This window comes from Centropristis striata, chromosome 2 (genome assembly GCF_030273125.1).
Source record: "Centropristis striata isolate RG_2023a ecotype Rhode Island chromosome 2, C.striata_1.0, whole genome shotgun sequence".
In the NCBI taxonomy this organism is placed as follows: domain Eukaryota; kingdom Metazoa; phylum Chordata; class Actinopteri; order Perciformes; family Serranidae; genus Centropristis; species Centropristis striata.
In genome coordinates, this window is record NC_081518.1 from 39,586,964 (window position 1) to 39,603,630 (window position 16,667).

At 38.1% G+C, this 16,667-nt stretch overlaps 1 protein-coding gene across 5 annotated transcripts in view; it reads right to left on the bottom strand.

Moving 5' to 3' along the window:
• Window positions 1-4,462, bottom strand: part of ntrk3b (neurotrophic tyrosine kinase, receptor, type 3b) — a 215,610-nt gene extending 211,148 nt beyond the window's left edge. For all 5 annotated transcript variants that reach the window (XM_059350870.1, XM_059350868.1, XM_059350867.1 and 2 more), the window contains exon 1: window positions 3,875-4,462. In XM_059350870.1, coding sequence (XP_059206853.1) covers window positions 3,875-4,116 — 242 coding nt within the window. In that variant the 5' untranslated portion in view covers window positions 4,117-4,462. The remainder of the gene's footprint in view (window positions 1-3,874) is intronic.
• Window positions 4,463-16,667: the final 12,205 nt, after the last annotated feature.

The following is a 16,667-nucleotide window of genomic DNA, read 5'->3' on the forward strand; positions in this document are numbered from 1 at the left end:
GCATGAATAAGTGGTGTTGGAATAATTGGAAAAAAACTGTTCCCAAGTTAAAAAATTCACATTAAATATTATGGTACATATTTCATGGCTCACCTGATTCATTTATTTTGTACTGAAATCAGCTATCAGCATTGATTCCTCTTTGTTTAAACGCCCTGAGCAATGAAAAACAACACCTCTTCTCCATAGCGTCCATGTTGTTTCCTCAGTAACACACCAAAGTCAAAAAACCTCTTCCCAACTCTGGAAACGGGTCCATCTGTAGAGCATGTGAATGCACCATCGGCCTTGGCGGAAGTCTCCTAGTGCCACTCTACTAACTAAATCATGACTTGTTTCTTTAACGTCCCACTCCACTCAAATATGTGTTTTTATTATTCACTGTGATGTTCAAGCTACACTGCAGAATAATATATATGCAGAATTGAACATGTGTTTCTCTGTGCTCACTTTAAATCTCAGTTTAAGACGTGCACTCAAGGGCAGGATTTTGTGACATGGCAACTTTGCAGGCCATTAGGGTCTTCTTGTGTCTAGTAGTTAAATGTAATTAAATATTTGCATATTCATAGATTCTGGATTTTTAGAGGAGAAGTGAATTGAGCTATATCAGACACAAATTATTATTCAAAGCATCGTGTTTTTTATGTCTTAAGACATGTCTGGGGGGGGGGGGTCTTTAAATATAATTTACAAACCACAAATCTTTATAAGATTATGAAAGGCATTACACCATAGTGTATATTCTGCAGTGGTATTAAAGAAGTGAAGAAACTTTACTGGAAAATTGTGGGACATTTAAAATATACTTGTGCTTAACCTCATTTTTTGCCAGATGTGGAGATAGGTGGAGCACAAAATTGTAAAATGTTATACTTTCACTTTTCACACTTTATATGAAAATCAGCATATTCTATGGACAATTATCTGTAAAATTCACATTGTACTTAAGTGTTGGTCAAAAATGCAGCCTCAATATCCTGGAAGAGATATATTAATAAAAATAATTCCATCTTTCCATTTTTTATGTTAATTCCTACTAGACTACAGACAAGTCCCTGTAGAATAATTATAGGGACATTACAGGGACATTACATTATGGGGGCATTTGACTGTTATATCACCACAGAAAAAACACAGCTTAAGTGTAGATTGACTACAAGTACTACTATAGTATCAAAGATGTACCTTTTACGAACTCACATAAATGAATGTGATAGCCCAGCACTTTGAGCAGGGACAGTGAACGTGTGGATGTTGGTGAGCAGACATTGGATAATAGGAATTGAATGGAAGGATGTACTTAAGAGCAGAGGAGACGAAGTTGGAGACATTTAGCAGCCACACCACAGTAATGACTTTCACAGATTGGCCTGATACTTTAGCCTCTCCTTACAGACCTCGCTCTCAAAAAGTGCAAAAAAAAAAGGAGGGAAACAAAATGAGGCCAAACGTCATCACCAGAGGTGGAAACGCTGATTGGATTCTGCAAAGAAATGCGCACCTGCAGTCAGAGCTGCACTTACACAAACCTGTCAAATGCTTCAGCTGCTCTCAGAAAACCGTTTTTTCTTCAAGTATCACAGCAAGGCCTTATCTTTATCCACTTCAAACAGTGATGCCGCTTGTGATGAATCTCTAATGTGAGAGAACTGGAAAACTATTATCTGGACTTGGCAGTTTTCTTTGGCTGGCCGATCATCCCACAATTCCTGCTAGGAGCCCTCGCTCTAGTATTCCATCTTCATAAATTGTCTCATCTCGGCCTGTTCCCCTTGTGATGAGTTGAATAGACCTCTGGTTAGCTAAACTCACGCATCTGACACCTTACAACGAGAGAGGGCCGGGGACAATTTGTACTGCATGCTGCCTCCATTACTGACTACTCTGTATCACTATAGTTACTGTTATTTTGTTTATAGAGCACGTTCTATGAATACATAATAAATTAGCATGTTTATACATCAGGTAATCTACACTTTTCAATTACCACAATATATAGTTAAAGATAGGCGGTTAGTGACAGTGTGTTGTTGTTTAAGCAACATAATGAGCCGTGTAGGATTTTTACACCTTTAATCTACATAACCAGCACACATAGAACCGATTTGAATATGAAATTATTCACAATACGTACAAATATCTTGTGTTTTTGCATGACTTCCTGTCAGATGTGTGAGCTGATGTGACATTGGGAAGTGATATTGTCTCTGATACGTTGTCATTGAGCTGCCGCTGGTGCTCGGTGGAGGTTGCTGTCCATGCTGAGCAGCAAGAAAACAAGCGGCCTGGTTGGCGAGGGGCCATAAAATGCACAATTAGTCCTGGGTCAATTGCATTAGGGTTTCTCAAAGGCAAAAAGGCAATCAATGTGTGGCTTTGTGCTTATTATTAAGTGAATTTGGGCCTTTTACAATTCCAAGAGGTAGTTTATTCTACTGAGAGAGATAAAAAAAAAAAAAAAGACAAATGAACCTGGATGGAGCAGGTTTTACAAGGAGGAAATCTTTATCCAAGGGTCACTCTCGGGTCACAGTAATCACCAATAGTGAGCTATGACCTTTGATCTCTCTACCATCCAGTGCTTTTTTAACGTTGCTGTGCTTTATTCTGGTGGTCTGATTTGACTAAAAACTCTCTCTGATAAAACAGTCACGTAAATGACTCCAGTGTTGTGAGCAGCACTTGAGTGTATAGAGGGTACCAGGGTACCCTCTAGTGGCACAGGGAAGCGATGAACCGTGTCACAAAATAAGTTGTTGTCTGCCTCAGACGGATAAAGGGTAAACGGGATAGGAAAACTGATGGGAGGAAAAGTCCTTTGTGGCGTAAGACGAGGCGGAGGAAGCCGTGCAGGGAATTCCAGTGCGTTAACGGGAGATGTTTACTTTATATGCAAATCAGCCTCATCGACACCAGAGGTCTTATTTTAAGGCCCGAGCTCTTGCTTCTTTTTTTTCTGACTTTTCAAGAAAGAAAGCTTTGATGTTGGCAGGAAGGATCGATGCCAGGGAGAGAGAGAGAGAGAGAGAGAGAGAGAGAGAGAGGATGCAGAATTAAAATGTACTTGTGGGGGTGTGTGGGAAGGAGGGGGGGGGGGGGGGGGGGGGGTGGAGAGCCTGCCGTCATCATAGCTCCTCTGTTTTAAGCGTTTTAATGCATCCTGCTACATGTCCGTTTCTTTTTATAGAGGGGAAAAAAAGCCACAAGTGACGTTTCCAGCAGCTCCCCCTCCCCCCCTCCCCCCTCTGGACCCCCGCATCATGTGCACATAATAAAGTTTGTCGTCTCTCAGGGGATGCGGGCTGAAATGTAACTGGTTGACCTTACTGCACCATTTATTTCTGTTTCATTTAGCACAATCTGTCGGAGCAGTTTGCCTTACACGAGGACGAGGGGAATCAAGTGAATGGGTGATCTGAGGTTCTCCGCAACATCCTTCTGTCATTTTGGCCGTGTAGGGCCTGCGGAGCCGCTGCAGAGGAGCAACTTTATGAGCACACACACACACACACACACACACACACACACGATCAGACGTCCACGATACACACTGAGGTTCAAGATCAAGTAGTTTGACGCCACAAGGTTGCGAGGGATTTGTCTTAGTCGTGCGGGGGAGACAGGAGGCAGATTTAAGCGCATTTAGCCAACAGATAAGTCCGATTATCATTGATGGCATTATCATAAAAGGCTACTTAGCAGACTGGGAGAAGTGCAAAAAGTCTCAAAATGAGAAATAATAAGCCAACAAGTCAGATCACTGCAAAGAAAGCAACAGACACCCTGAAAGCACAGACGCCTCATTGAGGAGATCATCAATTAATGATTCAATAAAAAAAAAAAAACGGACGGATAATGCGCATCTACTTACATAGTGGTGATGTTTTTGAATAACTCTGCTATGTCAACACTGGTCCCATTGCTCCCAGTATCTTGCAGGGCGAGTAAAGGGAAAAACCTGCCGTTGTCGGACTTATTGCAATAGATCTCTATTTGAGAGCAGCTGCAGGTCGGCGGGCAGTCCAGCATGGAGCTCAGATAGTCCTGGAAAACACTCATCAGAAACAAAACCCTCCACCAGCAAATCCGGATCGAATGAAACCATAGATCCATGTCTCCGGGCAAAAAGGGGGGGAGAAAAGGTCCCGATGTCCTCTGGGTTAGAACAGAACAGGAGAGAGGAGAGGAGGAGAGTGGGAGGAAGGAAGGAATGAAGGAGGAGGATGGTGGTTATGGTGCGTCTGTACAGAGGAGGCTCTATGTGAGCGTTTCTGCCGTGGATGGATGCTGTAGTGTCCTTGCGCGTCAGAGATTGGGGTGGAAAGGAGAGGGGGGGAAAGGACGAAACAAAAAGAAAAAACGGAAATCAAAAATAAGAAAGCGAAATGATGTGAGGCTCCAGTCGTCTTTTCAGCCTGAGATGCATGGTGTTTCCCCCGGAATACCGTGCTGCTACTGCTGCTGCTGCTGCTGATGCCGTCGTCTCTCTCCAAGCAGGACCAGGACGACTGGCTGGAGAGCTCACAGACACAAAATGAGAAGTTGGAGCATCAAGTCCCTCCTACCGGCTACAGTCATACTGACACCTGCAGAAACTGCATGCAATCAACAGTGATTACAATGAGACTTTCATATGGGGGTTAATGTTAAACCAAGCAACATTATAAGATAAAAATATAAGTATAACATAAAAATATAAATAAAGAGTAATGGGGTCCTTACATTGATAATTGAGTCAGTAAAACCCCTATTAGCCCCATTGTTATGACCAAATATAATATTTGAGTAATATCTTTGCAGATATCTCTAAAAATAATTTACAATAATGTCTTTTCATCTTAAATGCCACTAATTCCCCACAGAGCAAATACACAAGGGTAAATAATGAGGGTTTTTTTTTACACCAATCAATAGAAAAATTGTTTTAATGTCAATGTGAAAACAAATCTCGATAATGTGATCAAGATCAGTTACAAATATAAAATATGATATAAATGACAAAAGTCTTGGCAGAAGTATTCATACCCTTCAGGACCCTTAATAATCACTGTCAAAGCCATTTGGTTAAGAAGACACATGGAGATCATCTGTGTGTAGGCAGTGGATTTTAATTGATTTAAATATGCCTGTGTGGAAGAAGGTCCCACATGTGTCTTTGGCGTTTTAAAAAACAACAGAGTTAATGTGTCTGAGCAGCCGAGTCCAGATCTCAATCCAGTTAAGAATTGAAAAGGCAGCTCTGATGATCACCATGCAACATGACAGAGAGCCAGCTCTTGTAGAGAAGAATGGATGTGCTGGTCCTATGCCCGATGGACCAGCCGTGGTCCAGTTAGGACCTCATTGATCTGATGAAGATTTTTTAAAAATCAAATTATATACACAGTCGTCCATTAAACTGGAATTAAATATTTTTCCTTTTATCCCTCTCCATTAATTTTTTTGTGACAATGTGATTTAGTATTGACTGATAAAGTGTATATCTTCTCAAAACTTTATTAATCAATCTCTTCCAACCATATCACAATGAAAATGAAACCAAAATTACCAGAGGTTTGTGTCTGAAAATTGTTTTATTTCAACTTCATGGGTGGCCGTGTATTTTTTGTCATTATTCAACCATACTCAACAATCACTGTTATGTATTATGTTTTCTTTGCTTTCTTGTTTTGGACCATTCAGATACATATCCAGATTTAAGTTGCTGTACACAACATACAAAACATTAATATATCAGTAAAAAGCGATTTACTATGTCAAGATGAAGTAATGTAATGGTATCCTGACCAGATAATTAAATCCCGCTACCTCTGTGAATGTTAGAAACCAAGCTTCTTATTTCTTTGTTGGCAACAAGCAACAAAAAATTGATTTGTAGCTGGTCCGGCCTAGCGTGCATGTAAGTGCATGTGATGAGGGCGTGTGAGTCCCTATTTGTGTCTCACTCATTGCCGCCCTGCACAGCTCTCATACGGCAGTTATCGTTAAATTACACCTTCCGTTCCACGTTGTTGTTGTTGATGTGTAACAGCCACCTGCTGGTTCCCCCACAGGTTACCCTGTTAGCTGCTAGCTGCCGGCTCAGCCCCGCAACGCTGAGAGATGTGTTCAGGCAATGGATATGCACAGCTCATAAAGTGTATTTAGAGATGGATGGCATGGCAGCTTAAGTGAAGCCCAAACGTGTCGCTCGCCCCCTAGTGGCTGGTTGCAGTATTTTATAAACCACACCCCCTCCATGGGACGTGGGCCAAACTTAAAACTCAATGTACACATCACAAAGGTGATTATAGTTATTTGATGCTGTACAACAGGGGCTTAATGTCAGGATGGAGAACTCGCATTGCACTCTGATTGGATAGGGTGCATGTTTTGGGCGGGAACTCTATACCAAATGGTGGAACGAGCTCCCAACCGACATCAGGACCTCAGACAGCCTGTACGTCTTCCGCCGCAGGCTCAAGACCTATCTTTTCCAACACTTCCCGTCTGTTAAGTCATGGTCACCTAACATATATATTTATAAAAAATAATAAAAAATGTGCTTCTTTTTTCTCTTCTTCTTTTCTTTTTTAACATATAGCACTCCTGTAGCAATGACAGTTAGCTCTTAAAGTTATGTACTTGATTCCTGTGGTCTAAGTCTAGTACCATCAGGTTGAATGCACTGGACAAAAGCGTCAGCTAAATGACATGTAATGTAATGTAAAAAAAATAATGTACCCCCGAATCACTACCTCACAGACTTACCAGCGCATGTGTGTGTAACAGGCTGCAACCTCCAGGTCTGAGCAGTGGGGCAAACCAGGATGTGCCTTCATCCTGCATTCTAGCGATAATTCCTGCAGGGGGTGCTGGCAAAGGTTGCAGAAGTATTTGGGTCCATTCATTTCAATACAAAATGAGAAAACTCCTCACTTGATTTATTACCTCAGAATTTTTTTGTAGGACAACCCTATGGTCTCAATCACTAGTAAAAAAAATCTTCTTCAAGACAATTTGATGTTAATAGTTCTAATGATGTCCCAATTTAGAAGAAAGTAGAAGATAAATAATCGTATGATTTGGTGCGTGGCTACCTTTGATTGACAGGTCACTAACAAGGCGAATCTTGTTTGTGACCTTGGTCTCAAAACTTTGACCCTTTCACTGTATTTTAACTGAATGACATTTTTATTTGAACGTTTTGTTCATTAAAAATGTCTTGTTTAAAGTTTGGTTGGACTAATAGACACTCCAAGGAGTTACTGGTTTTTTTTTTAGGTAAGTAACGTACATTTTGCTTTTTGCTAGCCAAAATGAACATCCCAGTCAATGCTGCAACTAATGTTAACATGAATAAGCAGTGACTACACTCAGTCAGGCTGCCGGTGTAGAGAGGTGTGTACTCAGTATCGTCAGATCACTCTGGCTCCTCCACAGTCCAAATATGGTCTGCTCCCTTTTTTTTTTTACATTAGTTGTGTGGATGTATGTGGGTGCATATATGTATTGTTTATGTTAGATCAGTGGTAAATCTTTGATTTGATGGGAGCTTTGACCATATAATCTGATGTCTGTATGTACTGCAGGCAACATGTTACAGTATATGTTATTATGCGTTGTATTTACTATTTGTCTCAACAACAAAAACAGACAAAGAAGGAAGGGGGGAATGCAACAAAACCGATAAAGACTCACACAGATTCAAAGCTAGAATAGCTCCAAAAAAGATGAATCTAAATACAGATTTGGAGGCAAATAGCCTACTAATGGAAACACATATTTTCTATTTGTAATTGAAATCCTTTTGTAGAGATCTATATCATTTTGACTGATTTTCTTTTGTCAATAAAACATGAAATCTTCCCACCAATTTTTCCCAGTATTTTTAAAAAAATTATAGAAGCTGATATGATGTGTTTTTTCTAGATGTGGTTTAATGGAGGACACGGTCGAAGAAGTGGTGTTCAATGCATGTTATTTAAAACACATGACGTCAGATTCATCTCTCATGCAGCAGAATGAATTCAAGCACAAGGACGGCATTTAAACAGTTGTGGCTCAGTGACAGATGTTTTGCTACATTGAAGGTTGCTTAACATTGTGCTGATATGGTCAAGTTGTAAACACAGATGTAATATATTACTTCATTGTGGTCAGCTTACATGGTCAGCCTGTCAATGCAGATGAAACATCATACACAAGTGGTCGAGGACACAAGACGTAGAAATAAAGAAACACAGAATAACAAAAGCTTTTAATATAGACAGTTCAATATGAATATTAATGCTGCATTTGGTGCTCTCTGGGTTCTGTAGGTTCTGACAATGAGGAAACGTCAGCTTCAGTGGGAGGCTGGATGAAAATGATTCAATGTTCAAATGTAATTATCAAGGCAGTTTTGGGACTAGATAGCATCAAATGAAATTAATGTTGTTCCTGAATCGTTTATCGGAGAGAGCCCAGGAAAGCGCCATTATGGAAAATTGAATTGATGTTTTCATATTCTAGCACAACACAACTTATTTTTCATTTTAATAGCAACCCCTCTATTGAAATAATGTAAAAATATTTACATCAATTTACTGGTAATAAACAGCATGTTTGGCTGGTGCTACTTGCCTCTATGTAAAATAATGGGATTTTGGAAAAGGATAAGTTGTCCTGAAACAATAGTCAGGTGTTCATATAAACAATGAAACAGGCCTGGCAAGCTGTAATCACTCCTCCTGTTCTACTGTATACTTTCATGTCCCAGTTCCCCAACCACCTGTCTCTTTCAAGTCTCTTTCCTGATACATCTTCTGTGTGTAACTTTACTGATAATAACCAGTTTTCTTCAGTGAAACTACGCCATTAGACAGTCTCCCCCAGAGCATGTTCATTCAACTCCTAGTAGAAATAAAGCTAATACAATCTGAAAGCCAATAAAATATGAAACACTTGAAGAGACGGAGTAGATGACACTAACTGCAGTAGATACCTGAGTCACTAGCCGTCAGTCCAGCTCAACGTTTTGGAGTTTTTTACGAAATTTCAATGATTTTTTTCTATGTGCTGCACAATTCTCACCATTGAGAACTGCATCATTTTTCCAGGTGTGACCCATATTGTATTGAAGACAAGATGTGGCAAAAGTATATAAACCACAGTGAAATGAGAAATGCAACCCTGTCTCCTAAAAATGTTTCAATCTAAAATTACAATTTGAGGGAAGCGTATTTTCTCCCTGGTTACAGTCGCAGTTTTAAAGATGTGGTTAATTTAAACAAAATTATTCAGGTTAGGTTTAGGAAACCACCCAATCAGCAGAACAAATGCACAACAACTGCTATTTAAAACACTTTTAAAACACTTTGGTTATTGTTCTGCACTTGAATCCTTTGGTTAGGTAAAGAGAACACTAAATCCCAACAAACACCAGTCCCCTGGGTAAAAGTCCTGTGTTTGTTTGATCCATCCATCCCAATCACCAATCAATGTGGACTGCCAGACTTTAATTCGAATCATAATACGTCAACAACAAACGTAATTTAAAAAAAAAAAAAAAATGTTTCCTTTCAAAACCAGAATTGACAACGCAGTTTTGTTATATGGGAGTGTAATTCTATAGAGACCTGACTGATGATTAAATGGTTGATTAAATATGGAATGGGATACTATATACACTGTCGGCCATAAAGTTGGAATAATTTTGTTTTTGGACACAATCCTCTGTTAATTGTGGTTTCATTTTCATTGTGATATGTTTGGAAGAGATTGATTAATAAAGTTTTGAGAAGATATGCACTTTATCTGTCAAGAATAAATCACATTGTCACAATAATAAGTAAAAAAATATTTTATTCCAACTTTGTGAGCGACCGTGTGTAAAATAGAAAGTTGTCATCTCACAAACTGCCTTTTTTAAAATTAATTTACATTAATTACAAATGAATATTATTATATTAATGTATTTTATATTTCAGAGCAATTATATATGTTCCATTGTGTTCGTATGCTTTTCTTAAAGTAATTCTCCACAGCAGGCATTGGAAAACTCAGCACACTTGATACTTAGGTAGGTGTGTATTTACACTTGTCTCTACTCTGTACATCTGAGTAAGATATTGATATGCTGACAACACACTGACCTAACAGTCTGACCATATAAGCTGTGGCCAGTCTGACCAGTTTGACTACATGTGACACATATATGTTTCATCTGTATGACACGTTGACTATGTATGTACAACGTTCGGCAACCTGCAATGTCCAAGAATAGCTGGCACCGTGCCATGACAACCATATTTAACCCATTGAAGCCTAAAACACCTGTAAAAACTGTCTGTAAAACCTCTGGGCGATTTTAAAATAAGCCACTTAAACCTGAAGTTTTTCTGGAAATTCAACAGAAGTGTCAACGCTTCTACTAAATAATAGTTTTTTTTTTAGAAATGAAATTCAAAAAGTATTTGAGAGCTTATACAAATACTACAAAACGACATATCCGCTTTCCAGGCTTCAATGGGTTAAGGGTCCAGTCTCTGTCACAATTCATTCATCTTCTATAAGCTTGGCAGAGATGAGTCTGACATTGAATGGAACAAACACTTCTCCACTTGTTCTCTTCCTCTAATAAACCACAAAATGCATCCTATCACATTGTTTTGTTTTTTATTGTTTCAACTTTTCAATTAATTTAAATAATTTTGACACATTTGGTCTTGTCTGAAGTTCATTTAAAAGTTCTGTTTGAAATATCTGTCTTTTTCCCCTTTGGGGGAGATTTTGGGGCAGATGGGCGGCTGATAGTAACAACCACCTGTCATGGTCCTTTTGACCTAATCTGACGTGAAGTTTCATTTTTTTTAAAACCAAACAGATATAAAAGCCCGTGGAGAATAGTCTTTTCAAGTGTCATCCAGAGCTCGATCAAAATGTGATTTGTTTCTCAGACGCCCGGCCGCTTGATCCCGTCCTGAAGTTCTATTTGTCCTTGTCTTTGAAATATTTCCATGAATGAAGTCAGTGAAGACCTTATCGGGCACATGACAACTTTCCATCTCCAATCAAATGAGAATGAGTGGAGCCGTCACTCTTTTGTTCCATTTAACTTATCTGAGCCATCACTGGGTTTGAAAATCTCCAGGGCTATCAGCCGATCTCCCGGGCGATCTTCACTTCTCCTTTCAAACAGGCTGCCATCACTGCGGCTGTCACCCATCACTACACCTCTCTCTGGGAAGTCCAACATGAAGCCAGACCATCTGCACCCTGACGCCTGCCTCCTCCTTACTTCCTCCTGCTCAATCAATTATCATCCTTCGTTGGCTCGTCAACCGCGCACGAAGCCTATCTCATTTAAAATGTGTGTTCGCCGTGACATCCACCCTCCCTTCAGTTCTCTACCAACTCAGCTGGTCTGCTCAAATCAATCAGGAACACCCAATATGACTGTGCAGCCTTCAAAGGGTCCAGCTGAAGATGAAGAGCTGCATGAGCAGAGCATGGAGTTGTAGAGGACTAATTAAGTGGAGGGAGTGTTCTGCCATCTCTCCAAACTGAGCAACTTAAAAGAAGACACACTCTCAGATCTCTTGTACACCAGTGAAAGGAGAGATAGGCAAGTTACAGAATCAGACTCAAAGTTTATCAGAACATTCTGCTTCCCGTGATCAGCAGTCCCAACAATCTGCTTCGGTAGAAAGAAGTACAATCATACTTTGTTTCTGCACAGAGATAATGTTCACGCACCTAAAATACTGCATATACTTATTAACAGGACACCAGTTGTAAAATATGTTGGATAGCAACACAAGATCTTGATTTAAGAATCATTTTTAGCACATTTGGAAACTGCACCACAGCATACCCATTGATGTGTTCTTTTTTAAGTTTTAAATGTAGTTAATGTAGGTTTGTATTCTGGCATTATGTCTCCAGTCTTCAGATGTTGAAGGATGCAATGATGCAACTTTTTCATTTTGAACACATTTCAATACAGGGGCGCCATCACTCTAGGCAAAATGTAGCAAAATGTGGTGCATTGAACACCCAGTTGAGTAACACAAGTGCACTGCCTTTTTAATACAGCAGGGTTTCATCAAAACTTCACTCTAGACTCAGGGTTCAGATAAAATACAAGATATTACAGAGAATGAATTACATACAAAAGAACAATAAGAAAGCATGGTTTAAAAAATAATATTAATCAATGCCCTAGAAAGAGATACCAATGTCTCCACAACTGGGACTGATAAAAAACCTTATGGCAAAACTGAACCTTTGACAAATCCAAGAAGAATTCATTTTCACAGTCATTATGGCTAACTTCATCACGCGTTGCTGCTGATTGGTTAATAACTCTGACACACCCACCTTATCATGCATTATCTTCCTTATCAAGGAAGCATTAAACCATTCAACCCAAAAACTGCAATAAAATGGTGCCAACACATTCTTTCTCACCACTCTGCTTGGTCAGTGCCCCTCGGTGTCCAGTATAGATGGTACAATAGGTACCACTCTAGTGGCCGTTATTGACAAGAGAGTGTGTCAGTTTTATCATCAAATGCAAAGTTTCTGCTCATTACATGCATAGTGGCTTTGGAAATAAACCTCACGAAACAATACTTCAGGAAATTATTAGGTATAAGCAATAAAGCTACTGGCTAAGGTTAGGACAAATGAACAGAACATGACATAGAATGTGACGTATGGATCAATGTTCTATGATTCTGCACTCTTTATATAACATCCATTGCCCAAAGTTTCTAATATTGCAACAAATATGCTGGAAGGCACATTTCGTTACCTCTCTGCTAGCTGTTTTCAAATGTATCCAGTTCTTTTTCTTAGCTAAGCTAACCTGCTGTAGGCTTCAGTTTTTTAATATTGACAAAGACAAACAAGCTTCAAGAACTGTTCTTTCCTTACTTCTTTTAGCCTGAAAATTTACCTAAACACGTATCAGCGGGTATTATTAATCTGAACAAATATCCTGGAAACGAGTTGACATTTCACTGCTACCATCTTGTTTATTCAGTGTTTGCTGGAAAGACTTCTACATCATGTGCTGATCATATCTGCAAACTAGCTGAAGAGGGATGCTGAAAATAACATACATAGCCTATTCTTCATTTTACAGCAAATCAAGGAAGCAACCACTGTATGTGATGACTTAAGTCAAGTATAGTTTCTGATGATGTTTCCATGTGGGTCTTTACAAGAAGACAAATTACAATTAATTTATATTTTATCTGGTTGAGAGTAGTTACATTGGACCAAAATGGCAGAAAGGTCATAATTATTTAAAAATAATAATAATAATTCAACATGTATTCAACAATTTGCAGGCAGTGGAAGCAGTTTGAAGTAGTTACAACTGGCCCTAGTGCACACTAGTGTCACACACACACACACACACACACACACACACACACACACACACACACACACACAAGCGGCCTATGAGGTTGCAGCTGATTATAAGGCAAAATAATCTCATTTAGTGAGCTACCTTCTTCTTTTCTCTCTTGTCTTCTCTAACTGCAGCTTTATAATTATTCTTTTTTCAGTATAATTTTGTTATAGTATATGTTACTGACCAATTTCCAAACAAAAAGAAAAACAGTAAGAAAATCATAATGGAGTTAAGTTTCCTGGTAACGCTTTATATTAAGGTCCTTGTAATAACCATTAATTAACAAGTAATAAGCCCCTTGTAAGTCCTTACAAGATGCTTATTAACATTATTGTGTGTTTATAAGCTTATATAAGTGTTAATAATGGCATTACAAACACCCATGACCCACCCATTATGTCTTTGCCATGCCTTTATTAATCTTATTTTGTTTGCTTATTGATATTAAAATATACTTTATTGCTCATCTATTATAAGTTAACTATAAGTTAACTATGCTTTTTGCAACTACCGGATCTAAAGCGAGAACAATGCCTTACTACTTGTTAATTGATGGTTATTAAGGACCTTATTATAAAGCGTTACCAGTTTTTCTTTTCAGGGTCATATATAACAGAAGGCTCCGTCATGGTCGCCCCTACCACCAGGCCACAATGCAGCCACACTGCCTGCACTTTCTGAATTTACACTCCAGCTTTCAGGTAACTACAGTGTTTCCCTCTTTTCTGTTGTGCACTATAGAGAGCACCGCAGGAGTCAAAACTAAGCTTTTCACTTCACAAATCACTGCTGCTTTCTCTATTCTTGGGAGTAGCCAACCTAAGAAGTTAATACTTTGAATCTTCATCATAAAAGAAAAATATTGGTAACACTTTACAATAACCATCATTTATAAAGGGTGAACAGATAGTTTATTAATGTTTAATCATCATTTATAAACCGTATATAGGCAATTTAGAATGGTAAATGCATAATTTATTAATGTTTAACTAACTAAATCATTTATAAATGACAAATAGATGGTATATTAATGTAAGTTTATAGTTACTTTACCATTATCAAACAATTAAATAATAATTAATAGTTTATTAATAGTTTTAGTTGCACTCATTTTAACATTTTTAACACCATATTAAGTATGTTAATGATTTTGAAATGATTCATATACCTTAAAGAAATTGATTGAAAACATTTAAAGATTAAATATATGTAGCACTTTGTAAATGGTTAATAATTGGTCTATAAACCATCTATAAACATTACTTGGTTGGTTATTGTAAAGTGTTACCAAAATATTCCATTCTCTTTCAGTAACTATGATAAGTAAAGCCATCAGCAAGACATTTAACCTCCAGCTACCCGTGAGAATGTGCACTGTCCAAGATGACCAGGCTGCCGGCAGCTCGAGACTGATTGTAATTGGCGGCACCGCGGGCCATACGGACTTCAGACTTCCTTCATAATCACATGAAAGAACTCTAAAGTGACAAAAAGCAATAAAATCAGAGTCAGAAAAAACAGGCTGAAACTTTTGCTCCTCAGGAAGGAGATCAAAGTTCCATCTGGTCAAGATCAAATTTCCATCAAACACGTGTTCTCTACTTAGATATTGCATTATCAGGATCATAATTTGTTTTAATAGATTAAGGAATCCATTTTCCTGTGTGATGCTCAGGACTAATGGAGGCGCTCATCACCCATGGAAGAGAGGCACTCGCTTTGAAAGGTTCAAACTCTGAGAAAGTTCTCACTCACACTTCACTTTTGGGTTAAGTGATGGGTCACAGACGTCACTCATTCAGTTCCTGTTGTCTTCGACTCTATTGTATCTCTTCCAACTACATCACTGTGACTAAGAGGTTCCACTTTTACCCTAATTTAAGAAAAGACAATGCCTCAATCATTTGCATGCACATATTTTAACATTAATTGTGCAAATAATTAGAGTACCAATCCGATACCAGTGTTTAATCAATGAGATGTATGGCTCACTGACTGGGACTGGGATTATTCTCTTATGTGCAAGGCTTGATTTAAACGTTTTATTCCTTACTTTGAAAAATAACATTAAACAAATAAATAGATACAGTCATGGAAAAAATATTAGACCACCCTTGTTCTCTTCAATTTATTTTAATGCCTGGTACAACTGAAGGTACATTTGTTTGGACAAATGGTTTTCTTGATGATAACCCAAATTATTATCAAGAAAACCATGGAAATTGGCTAGATATCAGCTCTTAAATTAAACTCTTATCAGCTGTTATTATCATTATATTTGTCCAAACAAATGTACCTTTAGTTGTACCAGGCACTGAAATTAACAAGAAATTGAAGAAAAAGAGGTGTTCTAATATTTTTTCCATGATTGTAGATAAGATTTTACTGAGTTGATATGTATTGTTAAAATAATAAATAATGAGCCAGCAGCTTGTTAGAAAATCTTAAATTTCAAGGGTTCAAGTTAAGACCTTGAAATGCAGCAACAAATTAGTAAAAACATAGACAGGAATTTTAATCACACTAAAAATAATGTGTATATATTACAAACATACAATAAAATTGGTTTGAATAGATCCCAATCCAGCTATTTAACCCGTTATCAGGCAAAGAACCATATCTGGTAACTTGAGCGGACATCTATAACAGGTCTCCTCATAAAAACACATGGATTCAAGCTTTCCTTTATTGCCATTTTATTAAAAAAGTATGCAACTAAATTTACGTGTGCTTTTCATATATAAGGTGCTTTAAAAAGACATTCAGATATTATGCATATATAATAAGTAGTCTAAAAAGATAATAAATAATTTAAAGGTAAAAGATAAAGTGGTGATGGATGCAGATGATGTGTTATTGTCTATTTAGAGTTGCTGTGGGAAAGAGACTATAATAAATATAATAATAACAATGACGTAATTGACCTCGATTTGCAATATAAAAATGAACGATTTATTGTAATATCCTCCAATAACACTTCAGGGTTGACATTTTCAATTTCCAGGAGTGCCCTATAAAGGGTTAAGTATTGGTCCAATATCTGATTTCAGGAGCAGTATCAGTCTTTCCTTAACAACAACGATACTAGTGGGCAAGAGGCCATAAACTGTCGCCAGCTGCAGTAAAAAAATCCCAGTTGAGATGCTTATTCTGAATGCACTGTATACATGTCCAAAGTTTCTAAAACTCAAATAATATTGGTACATCCTGCATGTTTTATCAGAAAATGCTCCATTCAGAACAAGGCCTTATTCTAAATACCCAAACCTAAAATGCT